The 21,812-nt window shown below is 60.1% G+C and overlaps 1 protein-coding gene across 5 annotated transcripts; it reads left to right on the top strand.

Annotated features, from left to right (window-relative positions):
- The first annotated feature begins 638 nt into the window (after nt 1-638).
- Nucleotides 639-20,020, top strand: PI4KB (phosphatidylinositol 4-kinase beta). 5 transcript variants are annotated; one of them, XM_063317149.1, is made up of 13 exons: nt 639-658; nt 2,318-2,439; nt 6,362-7,326; nt 11,770-11,814; nt 14,673-14,900; nt 15,273-15,500; nt 15,631-15,740; nt 16,253-16,357; nt 16,725-16,848; nt 17,048-17,313; nt 17,561-17,693; nt 18,031-18,151; nt 18,277-20,020. In XM_063317149.1, exons 3-13 carry the CDS (start codon nt 6,391-6,393, stop codon nt 18,456-18,458), a joined length of 2,478 nt encoding a protein of 825 aa, XP_063173219.1. In that variant the 5' UTR covers nt 639-658; nt 2,318-2,439; nt 6,362-6,390; the 3' UTR covers nt 18,459-20,020. The 5 variants fall into 5 exon arrangements, with proteins under 5 accessions (XP_063173219.1, XP_063173220.1, XP_063173216.1 ...); XM_063317150.1 differs by lacking the exons at nt 639-658; nt 2,318-2,439 and adding an exon at nt 4,153-4,426 and having other exon boundaries at nt 17,162-17,313; XM_063317146.1 differs by lacking the exons at nt 639-658; nt 2,318-2,439 and adding an exon at nt 4,154-4,426.
- The last annotated feature ends 1,792 nt before the right edge of the window (nt 20,021-21,812 follow it).

Consider the following 21,812-nt stretch of genomic DNA (forward strand, 5'->3'; position numbering starts at 1 on the left):
CCACGCTCCAGCAGGGGGCGCCGCTTCCCGCCCGCGGTGCGTCCCCCACCCAATTCCGAGGATGCTCCGAGTCGCCCAAGTGCACTGAAGCGGGTCAAAAGCGGGGGCCGCCCTGCCTCCCAGCGCGCAAACTGCGCCCGATTTTCAGCTGCGCCTCCAACTTCTGGAGGGGGGGGGTTAATACTTGAAATCTTGCCCTTTTAAGCGCACCCTGCATCCGCGCACCCGCGAGTGAATTTGCAAGGCTCACCGGGGAGTGGGGGCCGAGGAGCGCCGCGCACTTCCCCGCAGGGATCCGGCGCAACCCGAGCAACCCCGCCGCGCGTGCGCACAAGCGACGCTCCCTCCTTCCCTCCGGAGCCCGCCCCGCCCCGCCCCGCCGCTCCCGGGGAGAGACGCCGCCGCGCACGCGCACGCGCGCCGCCTGGCCCTTCGGCTCAGGCACTGGTGCGGCCACCTCTCCGCCGCCTAGCCGCGCGGGGTCCTCGCAGGTTTCGGGGGGCGACGAGGAGCCCCGCGGCCGCGCGCCGGGAAGTGGCGACTCCCCCCCCCGGGCCCCCCGTTTTCCCCGCTCCCCGGCCCGCAGGCGCGAGGACCCTCAGGCGGCGCGCGGGCAGCCCCGGCTGGGCCCGGCAGTGGCGGCGGCGGCGGCGGCGCGGTGAGTGCGGCGGGGCGGGCCTCTGGGGCGGCGGGGGGCGATGGGCTCTGGGGTCCGCCCGCGGGGGCCCTAGTCCTCTGGCTCCGGGGAAGTGGGGGGGGTTGGAGTCGCCCCTCGGGCCGTGGGGGCGGAGGCCCCTCCCCTGCAGGGGGGATCGTGGGCAGGGGATGGTGGGGGGTGTAGTCCCACTGGGGAAGCCAGCTCGAGGGGCCCCCCTGTCCCTGCTGCGAGCGCGGCCCTTGGTCCCCTCCACCCCGGCTGCAGCTGCCCCCTTTATGGGGGCCCCCTCCCCTTCTCTCTCCTCCCGAGCACCTTGCAAGGTAGGCGGACGGGCTGGGGGGGCAGCTGGAGCGGATACCCAACCCGTTGCAGGCGGCCGCCCCTCCAGATCCGCCCCAGCCCCCTCGCCCCTCCCTCTGCAAAGGCCCCGGGCGCCCCCTGCCCCCCGCGCCCCTTCATCCCCCTGCGGGTTCTCCGCCGTTGGCCTGGAAGCCTTTGGCCCCCCTCGCCCGGTTCCTCCTGCAGGGACTTCCTCCAAGGTCTCCCCCAGAGTCGTGGCCCCCATGGCCCCTCCCTCCCTGCCGATCCCTTTGGGTGGTGCTGCCCCCCCTTTGGATCCCCCCGGGGGCCCGGTTGCGAGTGGGGGAGGTTGCAAACGTTGCGCGCTTTCTGCAAGGTCGGTGTTGCAATTCCTGCCCGGCGGAAGGAGCCTCTTCCTGCCCGGAGTCGAGGCGGCTGGGCGGCTGGTCCGATCCCCAGCATGAGCCCGGGTGGCCCAGCCGGCATGCACGTCGGCCACTTCCTTGGTTACCTAGGGCGCTCAGAGTGGCACTCAGGTGACCAGCCGGCGGACACTGGACAAACGGGGCCCTTTTCTCGGCAGCCGCCTCTGCCCAGCTGGGAGACAGTTGGGGGGACAGCCGGGGTAATGTTAAACAGCTATTTTGAGGGGGGGCGCTCTGTACACCCCACTGCTGGGCCCTGCACTTCCCAGTCGTCTTTTCTGCCAGCGTTTTACTTTAATGCCAGGACGTCCTCTGGGCGTCGGAGTCTTTTTCCCTGCTCTGAGTTGCCCAAAAGCAAGTTCGGAGAGGGAGTTAAAAGCTTCCTTAATTATATTCTTGTTTTTGTAAAGACAGGAAGATGCAAATTCACCTCCGGGGTGGGGACAGCCTGCCTGATGCTGCCTGGTAAAACAGGTGCAAGGAACTAGTTTCTGAGGTGATGGGAGGGCTAGAACTGAAGGGGATCCCCAACTCCATCTCCCTCCAAAGCAAGCTGGCATTGCGTTTGTCACGTTTGCTGCCTGCCCCCGTGCGACTCAGTGTTTCAGCTTGAACCGTGGAATCGAGTTCCGCATGTGTGTGCCAACTCTGCTTTTGCTCTTTAAGGCAGGCTAGCTGCCCTTCCGAATGGGAGCATTTTCCCTCTCCTTCCACAACAGAAAGGAGGGATTCCTTGCAAGGTTGCATGAGCTGAATGTTCTTCCAGGGTTTCTGTTTTTCGAGGGGGATATCGAGTTACAGGCGGCTGGGCTCTTGCCAAGGACGGGGGGGCGATGCTGAATGGCTGAGCTCCATGCAGCCGGCCACCACTGGAGACCCCGGGTTTTCTCCCGATGAGTCTTCCTCCTCCTCCTCCTCCTCCTCTCCCCAACAGCTGTGAAGAGTCATCCTGCCGAATCCCTTTGCGTGCCCTTCTCTAAAGATGGCCAACTCAACTACTGCTGTGGAAGCGCATCTGAACCGGGGAACGGGGCCGAGAAGATAGAAATGAAACAGGCAAGTGATGAAAGATGGTTTTTAAAGGGGATGGCCGGCTGAGCTCTCTCTCGGATGCAGCCAGTTCATCATGCTTGACCCCTGGCCTTTCAAAGAAGGGTTCTCCTTAATTGGTTAATTAAGTTTAAAGTGGGGCTGCCTCTTTCAGTTCCCCCCCCCACAGCGACAGCTAACAAATGCAGGGATGCACTCCCAGCCAGCAGGAATCTCCACGCTTCACTTTTGAAAGCCCGCTTTGGCCTGGATCGCACGTCACCATTTCACTGGGCTTTGTTCAGCAACCCAGCTGGGTTCATGTCCATGAATTGTGGTTTGCAAGCCGCAGCAGCTGCGTTCACACAACATGCCCAGCCGAAATCAAAGAGCCTGCGTTAGGGCTAAGCGTGGGGGTGGATCCAGCTGTTGCATATTGTCCGTCTGCAATGGACCAGCGCTGCTTGCTGTTTCTGGCAGGTGGGGTGGGGTTCAGAGGAAAAGGCCCCCACCTGTGGGGTACACAGCCAAGCAGTTTTCTGAGCTCGTGTCTCTGTGTGACGCATCAGCTGGCTGGGGCCATGGGAGAATCCATCCCTGCGTGACTCAGCAATGGCAGGATCCTGTTTGGACCTGCCTCGGTGTGCCCGAGGAAGAAGACGAAGCTAGGTCCTTCCCTCTTCCTTCCAAGTGGCCTTGCCTTGCCGAGGGCTGAGCTGCCTCCCCAGAGGAGAGCGTGCGTGCAGAGGTTCCTTGGATCCCTCCTTGAAATGGGCGAAGTGATGTAGTGCGTATCCTGCTGGGTGAGTTCAGATTCCAAGCAGCCGTCTGACCTTGGCCACATCTGGAGCTGGTCCAGAAGATCCATGGGGAGGAGTTGGATGGGATAGACGTCCTGCTGGACAGGGACCTGGCCTTGGGCCATCTTGCCCAGCTCTGTGGGGTGGGGATTCTGGAAGCTGATTCCATGCTTTAGGGCTGCCTGTGGAGAGCACCGTCTTCTGCCCTGAGTCCTAGCTGAGTCTGCTGGCGCGGGGCCTTCTTCGTAGTGGCACCCTCTCTTTTGAGTTGCTTATTCGGGGGGAGGTGGCAGCAGCCAAGGGGTGGGGTAGGAAACCAGAAGGAAGAGGAGAGATGCAAAAAAGGAGGGCTGTAACCTTGAGGTGGATGCACAGCGTAAGTATGACCGGTGGAAGAAAGGTTCAGCTTGAGCATTGAAGAAGAGCAGCTGGTCTGAGTGAGAATGTGGGCTAAACGCAGCAGCTGTTTCTGGTGCCTCTTGAGCACCTTGGGCTGAACGGAAAGAGGCCTCCGCTTTTCAAAGCAGCTGTTTGTTCTTAAAAGAAAAAATGGGTGTGTTTTGCTTTGTTCCCTCAACTGGATTGCTAGTCTGGGGTTGTGCCGGCATCTTTCTCTGACCCCGATCGTCGCCCTCCCGCCCAACCCCCCCCGTCCCCAACTAGCCCTTGAAATGAGGGGTTAGAAGTGGGGCATCCAGCCTCGGTAATGGTTTTGCTGTGTGCACGCAGCTTGATGTTTGCTGCATGTTCGCTCTTGGGGGGAAGAAAGGGCGTACGTTACATCTGTAAAGTGCTGAGCGCGGGGAAGAGGCAGGCCGCCTAATGGGAACCAGATGCCTGCAGCCGATCCGGGGGGGCGCCCGTGCAGGCTTACGAGGCTGGCTTTCCCCTGCAACGTGTAATGGACATCCTTGCTGTAGAAGTCTTGCTAGTTAAAGCAGCTTTTTCTTTTAAAAAAAAAAAAGCGTTGCAGAGGTACGTGAAACTTTTACTGATCATGGCAGTGGCACTGAACCTCCCTCTTTGGAGGCACTCTACCTGAGAGTAGTGTGGAGGGAACCAACGGCCTGTGGGCAGACGTCATGGCAGGATCGAGCCAGCCTCTGCTTGAGCTCGGCGAACGCCCTGTGGTTCAGCTCGTCCCACCCGGATGGTGGCTTTGCTTTACAGTGGAGCTGCGTGGGTTTCCCAGGCCTCCCCTTCAGCTCTGTTGGGTGAGTGTGCCCTGGGGGAGGGATGGAGCCCCCCCCCAGTTGCAAGGAGGCCCGAAGACACTCTCCGTTGGAAAAGACGCCCCTGCGCCTCTTGTTTTTGGGAGCAAATGGACTCCAATCGATCAGAAAGGACTGCAGTTGGTGGGCTGGTCTCGGGGGCAAGGCTGCACGTCTGGAAACGTGAGAAAGTTCTCCACTTGAGTGAATGGATTTTCCCCACTAAAAAAACCAGCCCCGCATCCCCCCTTTATTTTATTTGGTGCGTGTCTGCGGTGCGAACCCAAGAGGCAAAATTGCTAGAGAGAAGCGTGGCTCCGTGTCTTGCTCGCCCCGCTTCCGTAGAAGCGGATAAGCCACGTGCAGTGTTTCTGGTGGACTCAACTTTGCCCTGCCATTAGCGGGGAGGCCTTTAATTCCAGACCTTGTGATCGGCCAGCCCGTGCTTCCCGGGCCATAAATCATTCTTGGCAGAAGGCTCTCCTTTCAGGAAAGAGCAGGATTCAGCGCCGGCGTGTGGGGCTGAGCTTAATCCCAGGGCAGGAGCCGTCCTGCTCCTCTGTTGAAGGGGCTCTGAAAGCTGAATGTGAGTCTGAGATGGGCTACACCGGAGTGTGCTTTGTTTGATCCAAGCTTGGTTCATCTGGCTTTCTTCTGTATGTCACCTGTACCTTGGTGGAGCGTACGAACCAGATTGGCCCAATTTGGGCGCTTGGCCACGTCCAGATTAGGCCGTGTCTGACAGCCCTCGGTGGATGATGTTTTAACCACTTTAACGTGGCGTCTATTTTAAGTGATTAGCTTGGCTCCCTTGAAGCATAGGTCTGCCCTCTTCTTTAAATACAGAGCCCGGCCCCCTGCTCCTTGAGGATCTTTGTGATTCTCCATTCTTCCAGCAGGAAGACCAAGCTTGGGCGAAGATCCCTGCGCGTTCTCGGCAGAGTCCTGGGCAGTTGAGGCCTTGCCTCTTCTCCCACCCATGACGGGCCTTGGAGAACCCTTTCCTTCTCCTCATTAAAGTCCTGCCAAATTCCACCCTTTGTAATCGCCTCCCTGCCATTGTACCCACAGTTTCTTTCTTCTTCCTGCTTCCTTCAGTTACTGACCCACGAGATGATCGCAGCAAAGGGTGATGGTTCTCAGCCCCTGGATTCTTATTCCTGGCTAAACTGGTCTCGTCAAGGAGCACCGTGGGTGCTAATTGGTGGAGGGCTGTCTGTCTGCGGATGGTGCTGCGTGCCGAGACGGACGGCTCTCTAGCTTTCAGAAAAAAGGTGCACTAGAGCACGGTCTTTTCTGCCTTCTAATTTGGAGCAAGTTGGGAGGAAAAGGAAGTGGTGATGTGGTTTTGCCCTTGGTTCTCTTTCAGGATTCTCAGGAGCTCGGGTAAGTGCCCAGGCCATGCACAGAGTTCGTACCGGAGGCTGCGAGGGGGATCAGGCTGATGATTCCTCCTGGGGGGCTCCTCTGGACGACCCCATTCAGCTCTGGCCCAAAGGCAGCATCTGCACTGGGGTGTTTCCAGGCTCCACTAAGCCATGGAGGAGCTGAGTCTGTGTCGCAACCTGGCTGCTTTTCAGGTTCAGATTTTTGTTAGTCTCTATTTACAAAGTGAAGGTGAATTTGCTTCAGAGCACTCTTGGGATGAACTGGTCACCTAGGGGGAGTTAAAAAATTTTCCAGGTAACCCAGCAGAAGAGTTTTGCCATCCTCTCTCCCGTATTCTATTCTCTTTCCCTCTTTCTCTCTCTCTCTCTCTTTCTTTCTTTCTTGGTTGAGAAACGGTCGATGTGAAGTTACAAGGTCAGCACCCCAACGCAGTCCCTGACCTTCTGTCTGGATTTCTTGAGAAATCAAGAAAGATGGTAATCGCAGCCGAAGGTGGGTGGCGGTAGCAGGCTTTGCTTTTTTTTCAAGCCGCCTCTCTCCTCTTTCCAGCTTTGAAAGAGGACAGACCTGCCTTGGATATGAGTCGCTCTGCCGCAGACCCACCGCCACCGCCACGAGAGGGAGCGCCGGCAGAGACGTCGGCCCCGATGCCCCCCCAGGGGGACGGCGGGGCGGCCGCGGCCCTGGGGGTCATCACGGAAGGCGTGGGCGAGCTGGCCGTGATTGACGCCGAGGTGGCCCAGAAGGCCTGCCGGGAGGTGCTGGAGAAGGTCAAGCTGATGCACTGCGCCGCGCCGGAGGGGCCCCTCCGCGCACAGGACCGCACGGGCGGGGCCCGGCGGCTGGGCCCGGCGGGGCTGAACGGCGAGTGCTGTGAGATCAAGTGCCTGGACGACCCGCCAGGCAAGATCTGGGAGGAGGACGAGCCGCCCCCCAACTCGGTGAAGGGCGTGCGGCGGCGCCAGAGGAACAACTCGGCCAAGCAGTCCTGGCTGCTGCGCCTCTTCGAGTCGAAGCTCTTTGACATCTCCATGGCCATCTCCTACCTGCACAACTCCAAGGAGCCCGGCGTGCAGGCCTACATCGGGAACCGGCTCTTCTGCTTCCGCAACGAGGACGTGGACTTCTACCTGCCGCAGCTGCTCAACATGTACATCCACATGGACGAGGACGTGGGGGACGCCATCAAGCCCTACATTGTGCACCGCTGCCGGCAGAGCATCGACTTCTCCCTGCAGTGCGCCCTGCTGCTGGGCGCCTACTCCTCGGACATGCACATCTCCACCCAGCGCCACTCCCGCGGGACCAAGCTGCGGAAGCTCATCCTGTCCGACGAGCTCAAGCCAGCCCCCCGGAGGAGGGAGCTGCCCCCGCTGAGCCCGGCCCCCGAGGCCGGGCTGTCCCCCTCCAAGAGGACTCACCAGCGGTCCAAGTCTGATGCCACCGCCAGCGTCAGCCTGGGGAGCACCCTGAAGCGCACCGCCAGCAACCCCAAAGTGGAGAGCGAGGACGAGGTAACCGGGCGCGGAGGGGGCCCTGCTGCGGCGGGAATGCAGCCACAGCGGCTGCGCGTTGCCGGGGTGGGCCAAGCAGGGAGCGTGCACGGGTGGCTGTACGAACACACACTTGTGTGTTTGTGAGCTCCCTCTGGTTTCTTGCCTCTGTCGCTCCGGCAGGACCCGGCTCGTCCTGAGGACAGATCGTTCTTTGGGCTCGGCTCTGTGGGGAAGGGCATGCGTGGCCCCGTCGGAGGGAAGGGTTGTGGGTCCCTCTTTTCTGTCTTCCGCTGTGTCTACAGTCCACATCCCACGCCGCAATGCGACACGCTTTCTTGCTGCTGTTCAAGGCTGAAAGGGGAAATCCCGTCCCTTGATAACTTTAGGAGCTACTTGCGAGTCCTGCCAGAAAGTGGGGTGAAAAACATGTTTCTGAAGGGAAAAGCTGGGGAGGGGCCAGTGCCCCAGGACCGTTTGGGTGTTCTCTGGGCTCCTGGAGGGTTCACCCCACCTCTGGGCCCTGCTTTCTCGGACCCCCTTTGCGTTCTTGAGAAAGGGCTGGGGAAGAAGCACTGGGTGGAATTTCAGGGCCACTGGATCGCAGGTGGATATTTTACGACGCCAGGGGTAAACGTCTCCGCTGCCATCTCAGGATTCCTCGGCGGGGCTGAGCAAGTGGGGGCGGCCTTTCCGGAAAGTCCCCAGCACTCCAGGGCTTCCCCAGCTGTCTGCTGAGTTGGCCATCCTCAAGGATAATCTCACACTGCAAGCTGGTTTCTGGGGACCAAAAAATAGAAAATGGTTGTCCCTCTCCACTTCTGATAAACAGCCCTCCTGTCCCGCCTGTTCCTCACAACGATCCTGTGAGGCAGGCTAGGCTGAGACAAGCAGGGCAGGGCAGGCTTTGCTGCTGAATGCCAGGCAGGGAGATACCTGGCACCCCTTCTTCCCTCTCCCAAGGCCAGAGAACCCAGTCGCGCTGGAGCGGTTGGGAGCTGCACCTGCTGCAGAGCAGGCTGGGCTTCAGCTGACTCTCACTTGGCCCCCAGGGCCCTCCCTGTTGAACTCCCAGCCACTTCATTGTTGGCCCAAGAACAATGGGCTGATAGAGAGCCGGGTGCTGGGAGGCCTCTGGGTGCCAACTGGGAACTGGCGCGCCGGCTTATGCTTGACGCCCAGCTCCACTGAGTCCAGACGGTCTCGGCGGCCCCATCCCAGGGCCTGGTGAGGCTGCCCGCCTGCTGCTGTCCAGGCAGCTAAACCCCACCCCCTGCATTGCACAGGGTGGCAGTCCAAGAGAGTCCAAAGGGGGTCCGATTGGCGGAGGCCAGGCTGTGCCAAGATCTGCAGGGAGAGTCATGTAGGCAGTCCTGCAGCTGTCCCGTGCCTCAGGCCTCCGAAAGTTGCTCGCGGGGTGCAGCTGAGGGGGGAGGGATTAAAAGCCAGGCTGCAGACACATCCTATGAATGCTTGTTTCGTTTAAATGATGCCTCAAAATCCTCTCCAAGGTTGTTTTTGTCCTTTGTGCCCAGCTGCCCCCTTTTGTGGGAGGGCATCCCCCGGCCCCCACGTGAAAACCAAGCGCCGGGAGACGCTGCCCTGTGTCCCTGACTGGAAACCAGATTCTTTTTCACCACCAGATACAAAAATGCACCAAGTGAGTCTCCCCACCCCGTTCACACCCAGCAGGTAACCTTTGGCAGCTAATGTGCTGCCGGTCTGGCCTTGAAGCCAAGCACCCAGGAGACGTTTTATTGGCAGGGTTGGCAGCGGGAGGCTCAGGGTATTGCGGAAGCTGAGTCAGAGTGAGCTGTGGCGGGCACAGCGGGGTGGAGGAGTGTCACCCTCACCACAGCCGTTTCCTGTTTGGCTTGGGGACTCTAGGATAATCTGCCCCAAGGGATGGGACGAGAGACCAGCCTCATAAGGGCAGGCCTGGCACCTGCCCCGGGGCTCGACTTGAAGGCAAGGCTGCTGCCAAAAGGCTGAGCGGGGTGAAGGCAGGGGGCAAGGGCAGAGCTGCCCACGGCCCTTGACGGCTGCCAGCCCAGTGGGCAGGCCTGTTGGGAGCTGGCCGCGTGCCCTCTGCGGTCTCCCACTTGGTTCAGGGTTTGGGTCTTTTGGGCGGCACCGAGAATGCCAGCGCTGTCTGCCCCCTTGGTACCTTGGCCACGTTTCCACGTGGAGCGGTTGGTTGCCCAGCTTGCCCGGCCCTGGTTCTGCCGAACCTCCCTCGAGTGCACGATTGGGCCCAACGTGGGGGCCCTCGAAACGAAGGCCGTCCCGCTTGCCGAGCCAAACCAGGGTGGCCTCCCAGCGTTCTTGGTTGAGGGGGCGGCCGTTGGCCGTTCCTCCCCCGCGAGCTTGCCAGGGGTGTCGTGAAAAGCTCCCGATTCCCAGGAGGGCGAAGTCACTGGGCCCCCTCGGACTGCCCCTCCCGGCCCCCCAGCTCCTTCCCTTTTATTTCTGGGCTGCTGAAGGCAGATTTCCCCTTCCCTGAGATTTGGGCTCCCCAAGTGCTCACTGTAAACTAATTCTGGTTTGCTCAGCTCGGCAAGCGTGTTTCAAGCGTGGATGATGGTGATGATGATGATTTTCAAGCCCTGATGGGAAACCGCCTTCTGGGGTGCCCCAGAACCAGGATTTCAAAGCCCAGCCTGCCATCCTTTCCCTTCCTGTTTTAGTCCTAGGTTTATATCCTGTCTTCCTCCGCACGATGGCTCAGCCAGCCTCACGAAAACAATTTAATTAAACGCCACCGTGGAGATCCTGCCTCATCCAAGTGGCTGCTTTGGTGGCCTGAGGTTGAAACCGTTGGCGCTAGTGCCATTCTGGAGGCTGCCTGGAGGCTGCCGAGTCGCCCAGGGTGATCGGGGTGCGCCTGTCGGGAGCCCTGTGTCCCCGGCTGCGGAGTTTCTGTCCTTCGCTTTGCTTTTAGGCAGAGAGAGTCGTTCTTAGCCCACCTTCCCTGATCCTGGACACTCCATCCTAACTCTTACCCTAGAAGCCCTATCCTCCTTAGCCAACTGGGGATGGTGGGGGTTGGAATCCAGCCCGTCTAGATCAAGGAAGTCTGTTTCACTGCTAAGTGATTTTTGTGGGAGTTGGTCGTTAAAAATAATTAAAAATAAAAAAAAATAATAAGATGCAGGATTTGGTGAATGTTAGCCTGTTCCTCCCTCCCTCCCTTTCTTCCAAAGCATTTTTCATTTTGAACGTTGCATCGTTAACGGTGCACTGAAACGTGGAGCGGGTCCGTCGGTGCAACCTACTCGTGCCTCGGGGTTGGGGTCAGTCTGCAGTGAGGGAGGGGAAACTCCCACCGGCCCTGTTGGCGGGCTCCCCTGGGGGCATCTGCCTAACCCCTGGGAGTGACCCAGTGCGGGGCAGGACCCAGCCGGGCTGTTTTGGGGCACTTGCTTTCCTCATCTGTGGTCGCGGCTCAACTGAAAACGTGGCACTTTTAAGGAAGTGTCACAAGTCGCCACCGGCTTTCTGCAAGGCCCGTCGCCCCTTTGCCGGATGGAGGGGAGGGCGGGGGGGCCTGCAGGAACCAGCAGGGGGGGAGGGAGGGGCGGCAAGAGCAGAGTCCGCTGAGGTCTGCCTGGCGTTCCTCCACTTCCTGGCGCAGCCCGTGGCTTTGCTGGGCAGGGATGGGCCACCTGTAGCAAAGGTGGCACTACCTGCAAAGGCCGCGGGGTGGTGGGAGCCGTGTTTTAGAGCCTCCTGTTTAGTTTGGATGCTGCTTTGCAGCGGCTGGGTGGGGGCCCTGCGCCTGCTGCTGCTTTCCCCTTGACTCTCTCCCAACAGCCCTGCGAGGCGGATGAGGCTGAGAGAACGGGGGTGAGGTGGGGAGGTGAGCCTCCCTGCTGGCCACTGGGTGCTGATCTGTTATTTCCATTCTTGCCTGCCCCCCGAGATTTCCTTGTGGTCTCCCATCCAAAGATTCCCAGGTCAACTCTGCCAAAGCCAGCTGCAGGCAGGGCACACAATCCTTCACCCTTCTGGCATTTTGCAGTGAGGTTGGCACCATCCTCCCGTTTGCAGCAGGCACCTCATTTGGCCCCGCATCCATCTGCCACTTCCGCCCCATTACTCCCAAGCCCCTTGCTTCTCCCCTGCCCCTGAAGGGAGGGCCATGGAATTTGGAGAGGGACCCCTAACTTGAAAACCCTGCGAAAAGAAGGCTCCGACAGCTGCGTGGAGCTTCCCTGCTCAGGGGCAGCCTACCTGTGGACGTTACCGATTAAGGAGCGATGGCCTCAGAGAGGCTGCCCTTCCCTGGCAGGCCCCAAATTCCCAGAGTGTGGTCCCCATTTCCTTGGGGGAGCGGGGGGGCAGGACGGGGAGTAGGTACGAAGAGCTGTTTTTAAACTCTTGCCTTTTCTCTCCTCACTTTCCTCCCTCCCCCCGCCCTGAAAATAAATCCCCCCGCCTCCCTCCCTCTCCTCCGTTTCCCAGGAACTGTCATCGAGCTCCGATGATCTCGATAGATCATTTTGTTCCGTAAGTGCCCCCTCCCCCTTCTGCCCCCAGAAACTGGGCTGCCTGCCTCTTCCGTTTATTCTTCCCTCCCCCTGGTGATTTCTTCCCCCCCACCCCGCCCCACAGCAGCATTTCCTCTCTCTCGTGATCCTCAGCCGCTGTGCTACTTCACCGCGCCGGCCAGGTTGGCACCGCATCACACCAGCCAGCGGGGCAGATTGCCGCCCTTGCCTTTCCTCTCCACCCCCGCACTGCCAGGAGCTGTTTGGGGCTGGCCCTCGGGCAGAGCGACTTCTTCACTTCCGTGCCTCCCCTGTCTCCCCCCCCACAAAACAAAAACATGCCGCCATCACTTGCATGCCCAGCTCTTGGGAGCTGCAAAGTCCTGCATGGCACGCAGCTGCTGCTTTCTCCCAAAACATGTCAGCTGCTTTTCAACCGCCCAACCCCCCCATAAGTTTGAGGGGTGGGGGGATACCCCCCAGCACATGCCAGGGAAGAAGACACTTTGAATTAGGCCTCGTAGCACGGGGGCAATCTGGGCAACTGTTACAAGGTGGGGCCACCAGTTCCTGACCTGCTGGCCCCCCTCAGTTTCCCCAGCAGAGCCTGGCTGTTCCACAGTGGTCTCTTGATTTGGACATTGCTGCGCTACCATACCTTGCCCCCCCTTCCCCCCAGCTGATAGAAAAGCAGTTTTGTGTAATACAAAACCCTGGTTATTTCCACTTCGCACTTCCTAGTCCAGGGCTGGTGTCTGAATTATGGAAATCAACGCATGGAGAACGATCCAGCTCCATTTTCCCAGGTTCAAACCTTTTGTTTTCATTTTGTGTGCACTGTGTACTGTGTGGAGAAGCACTCTTTGTGCAGAGTTTTGCAATAGTCTCGATAAAAAGCGGGGGGGAGAGAGAAAGGAAAAACAAGGAAGTTCAGGGACTGCTTCGTAGCATTCGCTCCACCCTTGAGCTGCTGGAAGCGGAGCAGATTTTACAAGCTCAGTTGTGCTGCGAAATCTTGAAAGCAGCCGAATGTTCTCTGTTTGGGCCGTTTCCACCAGCCACCTGCCTTGGAGACGGCAGAAGGCAAACGGGTAGCCTCGTCCACTTACCGAAAAAAAGAGGAAATGCTGTTCTTGGGTACCTGGCATTGGTTTTGATTTAGCATGTCCTGGGTTTGGTACAAATTTTCAGCGGTTCCTTCCCTGCCTAAAATTAAAAATCAGTTTTCTCTTTCTGCTGAAATTTTGCTCTCGCCAATCATGCCCCGGATTCCCCCCCCCCCCGCCTTCTGCAAAGTTGTACTTCCCCCCGCTGTGTGAAATGGGTAGGACGACGAGACTGGTAAATGGGGCGAAAGTCGCTGGGGGCTTGGCGAGGGTTTTCAACGCCACCCCGCCCCGATCAGCAGCCTCTCCTTCAGTGCAAATTTCATTCCCATCTCATGGATTCCTAACTTCTTTCCAGGGTGGGAGAAGATGTGAGATTGATGCTGTGTCCTTGGTCATTGGATCGAGGCGGATGTTTTATGAGGATGGGGGAAGCAGGAGAGCTACCCTGACTCTCGGGGGGGTGCTGAGTACCACTCCTTAGCACCCTAGCCTTCATTGCCCCCCCTTCTTTGCTGCCTCGTCCACCCTCATTCCCACATCCTTACCCTGAGCTCCATGTGGTCAGGAGGGAGGAACGTAGTAGCCAAGCCGGCAATTTAGTCCACCTGACCACGGCCTGGTCTGTCCCGAAAGCAGGGCTTCTCCATCATCCGCCGAGGGCTCCGCTGGAGATGCCACACAGGTGGTACCCGGGAATTTGCAAGGTGGCTCGGCTGGGGCGCTGGGCACATGCTTGAGGCTGGAACCCAGCCTTCAGCCACCAGGGGGTTGAAGCCAAGAGTTCTCCTCCTGGGCGCCTGGCCCTGGGCTGAGTGGGCTTTCCCACTGTCAGTGCTGCCCCCAGCTGGCCTGGCTGTGGGAAGCTGGACAGGGTGGGCACAGGGTCTGAAGCAGGACCCCAAACTCGCCTTTCCTTTCTGTTCCTTGGGGCCCAAATTGGCTTAGGGCTCAAGGAGGGCACGTCCCTTTCGGGGCTTGGAGGCTGCACACAGTTGGGAATTCTCTCCCCCCCACCCCAGCGCATGCCCCTCTCTGTTGGCATCACTGCTTAATTGGATTTGTGCCCTTGGATAGCTGGTGCTAGGAAGAATGATGAGCTAGTGCACGTAAGTGGTCGCCCACCCGGCCCCCTCCCTTGGTGTGGAGGGGGGGGAAGGTGGGCAAGACAAACGGATGGACCGATGGAGCGAATCCTCTCCGGCGTGCAGGACTGGAGACGAGCCTCCTTTTTCCATCCTGCAGGGGCGTTTTGGGAATCAAGGACGTCTGGCGCACGAGGGCCGGCCTGGCCTTTAGCAGGGGTAAACAGGAAATCAAATCCTTTTTAGCCTTCTCTCCTGCTTGGGGCAGAGCGAGGCTAGACACACAAGCCCGCCATCGAGTCTGGGCTTCTGGCAGGGAGAGCGGTTCAGATCGGAGTGCGCTGCCAAGGCGTGGAGCTGCCACTCCACCTCCCCCCACGGGTGCAGCTGGAGACACCGGGTTTCAGCAGCAGGCCACATGTCTCCCGTTTGGCCCCACCTGTTGGCTCCTGCAGCATGTCTGGAGCGCCTGGAGAGGGGGCTAAGCTTCCTTCTATCCCAGTGCTGGGGGCTTCATCAGAACAGGCCCCCCTCTGCAAAGAAAATCCAGCTAAAGCGTCTGACGGCCCCAGGCCTAGGCTGGGAGACCGCCAGGTAGGATGTCCCCCACCTGCGAGGGGCTTCACCTTCTCTCTTGTCTTCCTCCCCTCCCTCGAACGCCGGTCCCCCCCGCCCCCCCCACGCAGCCCGTCCGGCTTGCCCCCGAGCGAGAGTTCATCAAGTCGCTGATGGCCATTGGGAGGCGGCTGGCAACGCTGCCAACCAAAGAGCAGAAGACCCAGCGGCTGATCTCAGAGCTCTCCCTGCTGAACCACAAGCTGCCCGCCCGGGTCTGGCTCCCCACAGCCGGGTTTGACCACCATGTGGTGCGAGTCCCCCACACCCAGGCAGTGGTCCTCAACTCCAAGGACAAGGTGAGGCGGGGCGGACAGAGCCGCTGAGGGGGAGGGCAGGGTCTGGGGGAGCCACGGGGGCCGGTTTGTTCGGGGGGGGGGCTTCAGGGATTACCTGGGGCATCCCAGAACCTGCACCTGCTTTCCAGGGGAGTCTCTTTCCAGTGCTGTTTTGTTCTTGGCACCTGCAGATCCGGGTCAAACTTCCTCCCTCCCCATGTCCTTCAACCTCTGCCAAAGGGTTGTCTCCAGGCCATAATCCCCACTAGATTCCCCCAAAGGAGACACCTAGACCAGGGCACCTTGCTCCTGTGTAATGTGAGATCCAGGAGTGGCAGAGCATCCGCCAAGGAGCCCCACTGCATCTCCCATCTCTCCTCCTCCCCTGCACAGGCTCCCTACCTGATCTACGTGGAAGTACTTGAATGCGAAAACTTCGACACCACCAATGTCCCGGCCCGGATCCCAGAGAACCGGATCCGCAGCACACGCTCAGTAGAGAACCTCCCCGAGTGTGGCATCACGTACGAGCAGCGCGCCAGCAGCTTCACCACTGTGCCCAACTACGACAACGATGACGAGGCCTGGTCCGTGGACGACATCGGGGAGCTGCAGGTGGAGGTGAGCCTTTCCCGGAGCCGGTGTTGAAGAAGAAGGTGCCGAGGATGTCTAGGAGGAGCGTTGGGGGCCGAGCTATTTGCAGCCTTCGGCCCTCACGGCCTCCTTCCACTGGCCCCCCTTTCCCCTCCAGCTCCCCGAGATGCACACCAGCAGCTGCGACAACATCTCGCAGTTCTCTGTGGACAGCATCACCAGCCAGGAGAGCAAGGAGCCGGTTTTCATCGCCGCCGGAGATATCAGGTGAACAGCCCCTTCTTGGCCACGCAGGCGGCGGGCGCTCCCCTTCGGCCACAGGGGCCACGGCCCCTCGCCTCTCCTGCCCTGGAAGGGTGGGCGAGTTGGAGCGAGGCTGCTGTATTGCATTAAAACAAACAAACAAACGGGGTTATCCCCCTTTGGTAGATCTTTTTGCGGTGGCCTGGATTACAGGCTGCTCACGCGCCTAAGAAAAAGATGAGTAGAACAGCTTAGCCGGCCCAGTTTTAAGAAGAGGGTGTTTATGCTGGGAGCTGCACGTGGTAACTGGATTTTCAGGAGGGGTTTTGAAGCACCGCAGCTGAATGCCTGCTGTTCTCCTGGTAGCGATTCAGAACTTTAAAGCAGTGTCTGGCCATCCGTCCGTCCGTCCATCCTCTGAGCCAGCTGAGCAGCAGCCAGGATTAGAAAGCTGGGACGGGAGAGGCCCAGCGGGTGCTGGCCATGCGCAGGCTGGTCTGCCCGCAGAAGTGGCTGAAATTTGCTCCCCCTTGCAGGCGGCGCCTCTCAGAGCAGCTGGCCCACACACCCACGTCCTTCAAGAGGGACCCTGAGGATCCGTCAGCCGTCGCCCTGAAGGAGCCCTGGCAGGAAAAAGTGAGGTGAGGACGGGGCCCGGGGGGTGGGTGGGCGCAATGAGCCTCAGCTCTGTCACCCCTGATTTTGGGAGGAGGCTCCTTTAGCGTCCACTGAGGAACCGAGGCACCTTCCTGGAGTCCTTAAACAATACTTTGTGCAGAAGCCAGGGAGTTTCCAGTCTTAAGAAGTGGACCAGGAACGAGGGCACGAAAGGAGACTTACGGCCGGCCCTCGTTTCCGTTTGCTAATGAAAGCGGGAAGGGTGGCTGCCGCATCCCGCCGGCCTCCTTGGCTGGCAAGACCAGGGCTGGGGGATCGTCAGGGCTCCCCGGAAGAGCGCCCTCGCGAGGGGAGGCCGGCGCAGCCTCAACTCTGCCCTGCCCTCCCCAGGCGGATCCGAGAGAGCTCCCCCTATGGCCACCTCCCCAACTGGCATCTGCTCTCCATGATCGTCAAGTGCGGGGACGACCTCCGGCAGGAGCTGCTCGCTTTCCAGGTTCTCAAGCAGCTGCAGGTGGGCAGGAGGGGGGGCTGCTGGGGGGGCTGCCTCCCCACAGACGTGAGGGCCTGGGGGGTTCAAATCCCCTCCACCTGCCTGTGGAATTCAGAATAGGCACGGGTGGAAGAGCCACACGTCCAATTCCCCGTTGTCTGCGCCGGGGGCTCCGTTGGGCTCTGTTGCGATGCCCGCCCCCTCCCCTCTTCTCTTCCAGGCCATCTGGGAGCAGGAGCGGGTCCCCCTGTGGATCAAGCCGTACAAAATCCTGGTCATCTCGGCTGACAGCGGCATGATCGAGCCGGTGGTCAACGCCGTCTCCATCCACCAGGTGAAGAAGCAGTCCCAGCTCTCCCTGCTGGATTTCTTCCTGCAGGAGCACGGCCAGTACACCACCGAGGGCTTCCTGACGGCCCAGCGCAACTTCGTGCAGAGCTGCGCCGGCTACTGCCTCGTCTGCTACCTGCTGCAGGTGAAAGACAGGTGAGGCGCAGGGGGCGGCCCTCTGGATCCGGCGTGCTTGTAAGAGCTTCTGTTGGAATCCCTTTATGAAGGAGGCCCTTCGTACTGAACGCCCTGTCTGAGATCTATTTATTTCTAAGAAATCAAAACAACTCTCAGGAGAGGGAGGGGAGAGACCGGACTTCTTCTACCAGGAGATGACAGAAATCTTGCAAAAAGCAAAATGCCCGATCCTTTTTTCTTCTTCTCCCCCCTACCCCCTTTCAAGGCACAACGGCAACATCCTACTAGATGCGTACGGGCACATCATCCACATAGATTTCGGGTTTATCCTGTCTAGCTCTCCCCGCAATCTGGGTTTCGAAACCTCGGCCTTCAAACTCACCACCGAGTTCGTTGACGTAAGTGGCGCAGCGGGCAAGAAGCGAATGGTTAGAAGCCTGGTGGGGAGGCAGCGTGTGGCCCTGATAGCCCCTCTGGGTCTGTCAGGACTGCAAGCCCAAGAAGGCCCAAGCAGCGTGCCTGGAGGTTGGGAACGGTAGTCCTGGCACACGCGGGGGGGCCGGATTCAGCGGGCAAACCCCGGTGCTTCCCGGTGGCATGTTTTATTCTGAAGGCCGCGGTGCCTTCGATCCACAGTCCCTGGGCCCCTTTTCCTAAAAGCGCTGGGAGCTCCTCAGACCCTTCCCTCCGGTCTTCCTGCATTGCGACGCGCTTCTCCCTCCTGTCTCCTCCCAGGTGATGGGCGGCATAGGGGGGGACATGTTCAACTACTACAAGATGCTGATGCTCCAAGGCCTCATCGCCGCCCGCAAGCACATGGACAAGGTGGTGCAGATCGTGGAGATCATGCAGCAAGGTAGGAGGGCGCCCTCCTGCTCTGGGCAAGCCAGCCAGCCAGCCAGGGTCCTTGCGGAAGGGGCCCGTTTCGGGGCGGCCGGCCCCCTCCTCGCCGCTGACCTGCTGCCGCCGTTCCCCCGGCAGGTTCCCAGCTGCCCTGCTTCCACGGCTCCAGCACCATCCGCAACCTGAAGGAGCGCTTCCACATGAGCATGACGGAGGAGCAGCTCCAGGTGCTGATCGAGCAGCTGGTGGACGGGAGCATGCGCTCCATCACCACCAAGCTGTACGACGGGTTCCAGTACCTGACCAACGGCATCATGTGACGGAGGGCCCTGCCGGCCTCCCCCCTCCGGAACCGAACCTTCCCCATCCTGCGGCCCTGCTCCTCCTCCTGCTCCTCCCGGCCCAGGGTCCAAGATGCACCGGACGCCGCTTTGGATGGGCCTCTGCTGGGCTTAGAAAACGGGGGCGGGGGGCGGCCACTGAAGCGAAACCAAGAGGAACTTTGGACTGTGGGGACGCGGGACGCTGACGGAGCAAAGGATCGTGCGGAAGGACCTTGTCGAGATTTGCCTCCCGGGGAAGGAAGGGACGCAAGGGACCTCAGAACCGTCGGGGGTGGGTCTGCCCCTCCGGACCTTTTTTATTTCAGTATTACCCCTCTTCGTGTCCTCTTCCGCTGGCTTCCCAGCCGCCCCGCCAGCGTTTTGGGGGCTCTGGGAGGATGGACTGGGAACAGGGGAGCCTTTGCTGGGAAGGCCACCTGCTTCTGAGCGCCTTCTGTTTTTATGGCTCTTCCTCCCCCTTCCCGTGTGCGGTTGGGGGGCAGCCCCCTTCCAGACTCATGCATGGTGAGAGAGGGTGTGTATACATGTGTGTTCCTCGTGTCACTAATTAAGGCCCCCGCCCACCTGTGCCCTCTTTCCTCCCCGCACAATTGAACGCCGGGTGTCAGCAAGGATGTTGCACGCCGGACCTTCCCCTCCCGCTTCAGCTGCCGGAGGGCCCGCCCATCCCTGCCTGAAGCACAGCTCCGGCCTTCCTCGGACTGGGGCGTTGGCACAGCGTCCTGCTTTGCGTAGAAGTCTCCCGGCCCCTTCCCCTCTCGGTGGGGTTTAGCCTGGCACCTTTGAACTGCTGCCCATTTTGTGTTTACACCGTTTATGCCAAGGGATGGGGAAAGGGTGGTGAAGCTGGCATGCAGATGATTTCTCGGCTGGGGCTGCCTTCGAGCCCCCCCCCTGCCCGGTGCTGCTGCAGGAATTCAGGCCAGTCTGTGGAAAATTCCCTGGTGAGCATCACCCCCTTCGGCTGGGACATGCTCCGTGTCCTTCCCCTTGGGAGGGCCCTTCAGACCCCAAGATTCCCACGCCTGCCCTCGGCCAAACCAGCTTCCTTTTCCCTCTGTGTGCCTCTAGGTTTGGTCCCAGTGGAATTGAGCAGAAAAGCCCCCCCCCCTCCAGGAGCCATGTCCCTTTACAGACAGAATCCCCCCCTTCCTTGCCTTTGGGACCGTGGAAAAGGGTCTCCCCAACCTCCATGCAGAACGCCCCCCTTGGTTCCTGGGAAACGTGAATGCAGAAGCAGCTTGCAATGTGAATTTCAGGCATGGCTCTGCCCTTACAGGGAGGTGTCCCTTTGCAATTCCTCACCCGTGGGGGGGAGAGATACACTTTGTTGAGCCTTTGATTCACTGAAAATGTGACTGTTTATTTGGTCCTCTGCGGCCCAAAGAAAGCCCACCGCAGTTTGAAATTCACGCTGGCCAGCGCTGAAGTGCAGCGGTATACCAAGACCAGGGGAATTTGTGTGTCTGTTTTCCCATCTTCTTCCCTTTCTTGTCCAGTCTTCCCCTTTCTGAATATGAACTTTTTTTCACACTGTACTGAGCTTGTCATGTGTGCGTATCTCTCACTCTCACATCTAATGTTTAACAAACTCCCCCCCCCTTTTTTTTATTTTTAACAAAAACAGAATATGTTGATCATTGGCTGATAATTAACATGGGAAACGGCTGCATGGATGGGGGAGGGAGGACCATGCCTATTTTATCTGGGCTTTTTTTGTTTTTTTAAATTACCTCTGGACTCCCCACCCCCCCGCAACACACCCCACACACAAAAGTGGGAAGAAGTGGCCTGGTTCTGCAGCCAGGTGACTGTCAGGAAACTTAAAGAGAGCAGGGGTATTTTCCTGCAAGTGGTCTGGAAGACAGTCTTAGAAGCGTGTGCCTGACACACTGCGGTTAGAAAACCACTTTCCTACGGTCCGGCAGGTGGGTTGGATTGTGACTCCCCTCAGTGCCAAGGTGGTGCCTGTGTGGGCTGGAGGTAAAGGGGGGGGGGTGTAGAAGTTTGCAAAACCCCAGGTGAGGGGGGTGCTGAACCTCTGGGGTGGCTCTGCAGGGCTGTGGTGCTTAGCAAGGAGGACCCTGGAGGGCTGGAAGACTCCTGGCCTTCCAGAGGGCTTTTGGACCTGCTGCCCACCTGCCTTGGCGTTGTCTGGGAGAGCCGCCCCTTGTGGTGGCCGAGGAAGGTACCAGCTCTGCTCCCGTCCGCGCTGCTTCCTCTCGATGGGTGTGGAACAGGTCCGGTCAAGCAGCCATGCCCTGCAGGGCAGGGTTGGGATTTCCTAGACCCAGGTGGGCTGCCCCTTTCACCAGTGTGCGACTCGGTTCCTCTTGGAGACGGGTGGCATGTCTCCCCGGGTATCTGCCAGTGCAAGCTAGAAATCCCGTGGCTGCCTTCTTCCCCGCTGCTGTGTGGGCCCCTCTCCTGCTGGTCAAAAGCCACCACCACCACCCTGCTTGTGCCAGGAGCAGACCCTGGCCCTGCCCCTGCTTGGTCTCCTCTATGGTGCCCCTGCCCAGCCAGGGTGGGGGGGCTGGCTGGGGAATTCTGGGAGTTGAAGTCCACCCATCTTCAAGTGGCCAAGGTTGCAAGAGAGTGGCCACTCTGCAATAGAGTGAACTTGGGTTTCTAATTTTAAAAACAAGCTTCTGGTCCTTTCCTAGGAAATGTGGGGTGGGACTGGGGCCGAAGCCGTCTGCTGGGATCGATGCCGCTATCCCGGGGGAGCCGCTCTCCAGGCCGGGTCCCGGACACTCCTGCTTAGGGAAGCCGCCCTCCTCCTCCCTTTCGCACGTCCATCAGCTGGTGGCTTCTGAGTAATGAACGAACACGCAACCATTTGTCGTTTAATCCAGATGGCTTCGTATGGTGTCAGGGCTGCCCTGCCAGCCGCGTGCGGAGGGTTCGCCTGAACGGCCGTAACAGCATACACCTGCCCTCTCGTGGGCAGTCGCCCTCAGGACCCGTCGGGCCGAGCGGTTGGCGTCACGCGGGAAGGCGCTTTTCCCCGCCCAGGACTAGAAACTTGGTGGGTCGGGACTTCCGCCGCGCTCCGGCAGGGGGCGGGCGTGCGCGAGCCTCTAGCCCGCGGCCGCCCGCGCGTGGCGTTCCGCTCCGCCAGGGGGCGCCCGCCCGCCAGTCCCCCCGCCCGCCCCAACCCGAAACTCGACCGGAGCGCCTACCTGTCGGAGCCTGTCCGGCCGCGCCGGGAAGGAGCGGCGAGCGCGCTTTGTCTGCCGCGCCAGGCCGGGGGGAGCCGGCCGCCGCCCGCGCCCCGCCCCGCCCCGGGTCGGCGGGCTTCAGCGGAGAGGCGCCCGGCGGGAGCGC

This window comes from Candoia aspera, chromosome 17 (assembly GCF_035149785.1).
Source record: "Candoia aspera isolate rCanAsp1 chromosome 17, rCanAsp1.hap2, whole genome shotgun sequence".
Taxonomy (NCBI): Eukaryota; Metazoa; Chordata; class Lepidosauria; order Squamata; family Boidae; genus Candoia; species Candoia aspera.